This window comes from Cloeon dipterum, chromosome 3 (assembly GCF_949628265.1).
Source record: "Cloeon dipterum chromosome 3, ieCloDipt1.1, whole genome shotgun sequence".
Taxonomy (NCBI): Eukaryota; Metazoa; Arthropoda; class Insecta; order Ephemeroptera; family Baetidae; genus Cloeon; species Cloeon dipterum.
This window is the reverse complement of record NC_088788.1, coordinates 25,922,783-25,925,027: the sequence shown is the minus strand read 5'-3', so window position 1 is coordinate 25,925,027 and position 2,245 is coordinate 25,922,783. Positions and strand designations below refer to the sequence as shown.

General features: G+C 39.9%; 1 protein-coding gene across 1 annotated transcript; it reads left to right on the top strand.

The window, feature by feature from the left end:
* Positions 1 to 217: 217 nt before the first annotated feature.
* Positions 218 to 2,219, top strand: RfC38 (replication factor C subunit RfC38). The gene is made up of 6 exons (XM_065484275.1): positions 218 to 603; positions 669 to 806; positions 1,098 to 1,263; positions 1,325 to 1,524; positions 1,580 to 1,698; positions 1,835 to 2,219. Exons 1-6 carry the CDS (start codon positions 517 to 519, stop codon positions 2,178 to 2,180), a joined length of 1,056 nt encoding a protein of 351 aa, XP_065340347.1. The 5' UTR covers positions 218 to 516; the 3' UTR covers positions 2,181 to 2,219.
* Positions 2,220 to 2,245: the final 26 nt, after the last annotated feature.

Genomic DNA, 2,245 nt, shown 5'->3' with positions numbered 1-2,245 from the left:
GACGGGTGTTTTCGAAACTATGAAATTCTTATTTGCACGTGGTTACGCCCAGGCTCGGTGTGTAGTTAAAGTTTCCTTTTATGGCTCTTCTTGTATCTTGCTATTTGCACTTGAAGAAGGAAGAAAGACGAAAAGATTGCCGCTGTGCCAGCGGCGATTGTAAGTAACTACTGTTCAGAACTAAACATTAATTTGAAAGTTGCAAAAATTGGTCTACAATAATTTAAACAACAATTAAAAGCTAGTTCAACCTGGTTTAACCCTCCGTCGGGAGGGCGATATGGTATGATTTTTTATTGGTTTCAAAGTTGCTACCATTGACCAATCACGAAACAAGACTGCGTTTCTCCCTTCTTACCCAGGTTCCCGCGTTAAACGAGACGGCCGTATGTTGTGACCGGCTTTGACTAAAAATATCAAAACATCAGAAAATTCAGCTAAAATATCGCAAGACATTGCGATTTCATACATTTCCTGTATTTTCACGTCTTTGCTCTCTTTGCTCGAAAAAGAAAAATGTCGCTTTGGGTTGACAAACATTGTCCTAAATCGCTCGAAAAGTTGGATTACCATGAAGAGCAAGCTCTTCAATTGAAGGGCCTGGTAAGCATACGCAATAACATCATTTTTGTGCGAAATCCTCACATTTTTTGAAATGGATACCATAGGTCCAGCAAGGAGATTTTCCTCATTTACTTGTGTATGGACCGTCCGGAGCAGGAAAAAAGACGCGTGTGATGTGTCTGCTGCGTGAGCTTTATGGTTCAGGAACTGAGAGGCTCAGAATTGAGAAATTGGAGTTTCATGTGAGAGTAATTTTACTTTCTTAACAAAAAATAATGTAATACAAAGTCGATGGGGGACTCACATTTTCTGTTCACTTTACACTTCTCGGTCTGATTGGAAGAATCTAATGTTATGCCCTATTCTACCAAAAAGTGAGTTGGTCGAAAAGAAGTTTGAGTTCTCCATAATAAAATTCAAATTCTCAAAAACTCGATCATTTTTTAATACATTTCTTCAATTTTATGCACGTTATTTAGCTTTAAAATTTTATAAATCCTTGCTACTCTAAATTCTAAATTTTGACTTTACAGACAGCGTCGAAAAAAAGACTGGACATCACAACTATTAGCAGTAACTACCACATTGAAGTAAATCCCAGCGATGTTGGAATCTATGACAGGATTGTCGTCCAGGAGCTGATCAAAAATGCTGCTCAAGCACAACAGTTTGATGTCAACGGCCAGCGCTCTTTCAAAGGTGGATCACTCGTTTCCTAACCAAAGCTCATCATTATCATTATTATACGATGCCTTTTCAGTTATTGTCATTACGGAAGTAGACAACCTTAGCAAAAGTGCGCAGCATGCTTTAAGGAGAACCATGGAGAAGTATGTGTCGACGTGCCGGCTCATTTTGATTGCAAACAGCACTGCTCGCGTCATTCCTGCAATTAAGAGCAGGTGTTTGGGCATCAGGGTCGCTGCCCCCAGCAGTGAAATGATTAGCACCACTTTGCAGGTATTTGAATGTCCTTTAGCTAGCCTAAGATATGCACTACTTATCTTTTGTTTAGAACATCTGCCGAAAGGAAGGTCTCAATTTGCCTAAAGAGCTGAGCATGAAGATTTCTAATGCTAGTGGTCGCAACCTCCGTCGTGCTATTTTGATGACAGAGGCATGCAAGGTCAAGCAGTGAGTATAATTTATAAAATTATATAAAATATTGTTCAGTGTTTGCTTTTCATACCAACACTGGTTATTGCCGTTTATACTACTTCATTTTTATTGTAATTGAATTTTAAAGGTAAATAAAACTTTCTAAATTTAGGTATCCATTTACCAACAATCAAGAAGTGGTTGTTCCTGACTGGGAGATATACATTGCCAAGACAGCGACCATGGCTGTCCAAGAGCAGAGTCCACAGTGTTTGCAGAACATTCGAGAGAGAATCTACGAGCTGCTGACCCACGGAATCCCTGCCGAGATCATTTTCCGCGGTCTGTTGAAGAACCTGGTCAAAAATTGCGACGGCCAGCTGAAAGCACAGGTGACCTACTACGCCGCTGACTACGAAGAGCAGCTGCACAAGGGCTCCAAGCAGATTTTCCACATTGAAGCTTTCCTTGCTAAGTTCATGGCCCTCTACAAAAGTTTTCTGCAGGAAATGAATTGAATGCATCTTCTTTGTTAAATAAATTTTAGATTTGCCGCACTCCAATTGATTTCAATGAGTCATCA

Bases quoted from the DNA above. Each gene is read 5' to 3' on its own strand.
- RfC38 (XM_065484275.1), top strand. From the start codon at position 517: ATGTCGCTTTGGGTTGACAAACATTGTCCTAAATCGCTCGAAAAGTTG. The intron at 807-1,097 runs GTGAGAGTAATT...TTGACTTTACAG, and splicing joins TTGAGAAATTGGAGTTTCAT to ACAGCGTCGAAAAAAAGACT. The intron at 1,525-1,579 runs GTATTTGAATGT...TCTTTTGTTTAG, and splicing joins TGATTAGCACCACTTTGCAG to AACATCTGCCGAAAGGAAGG.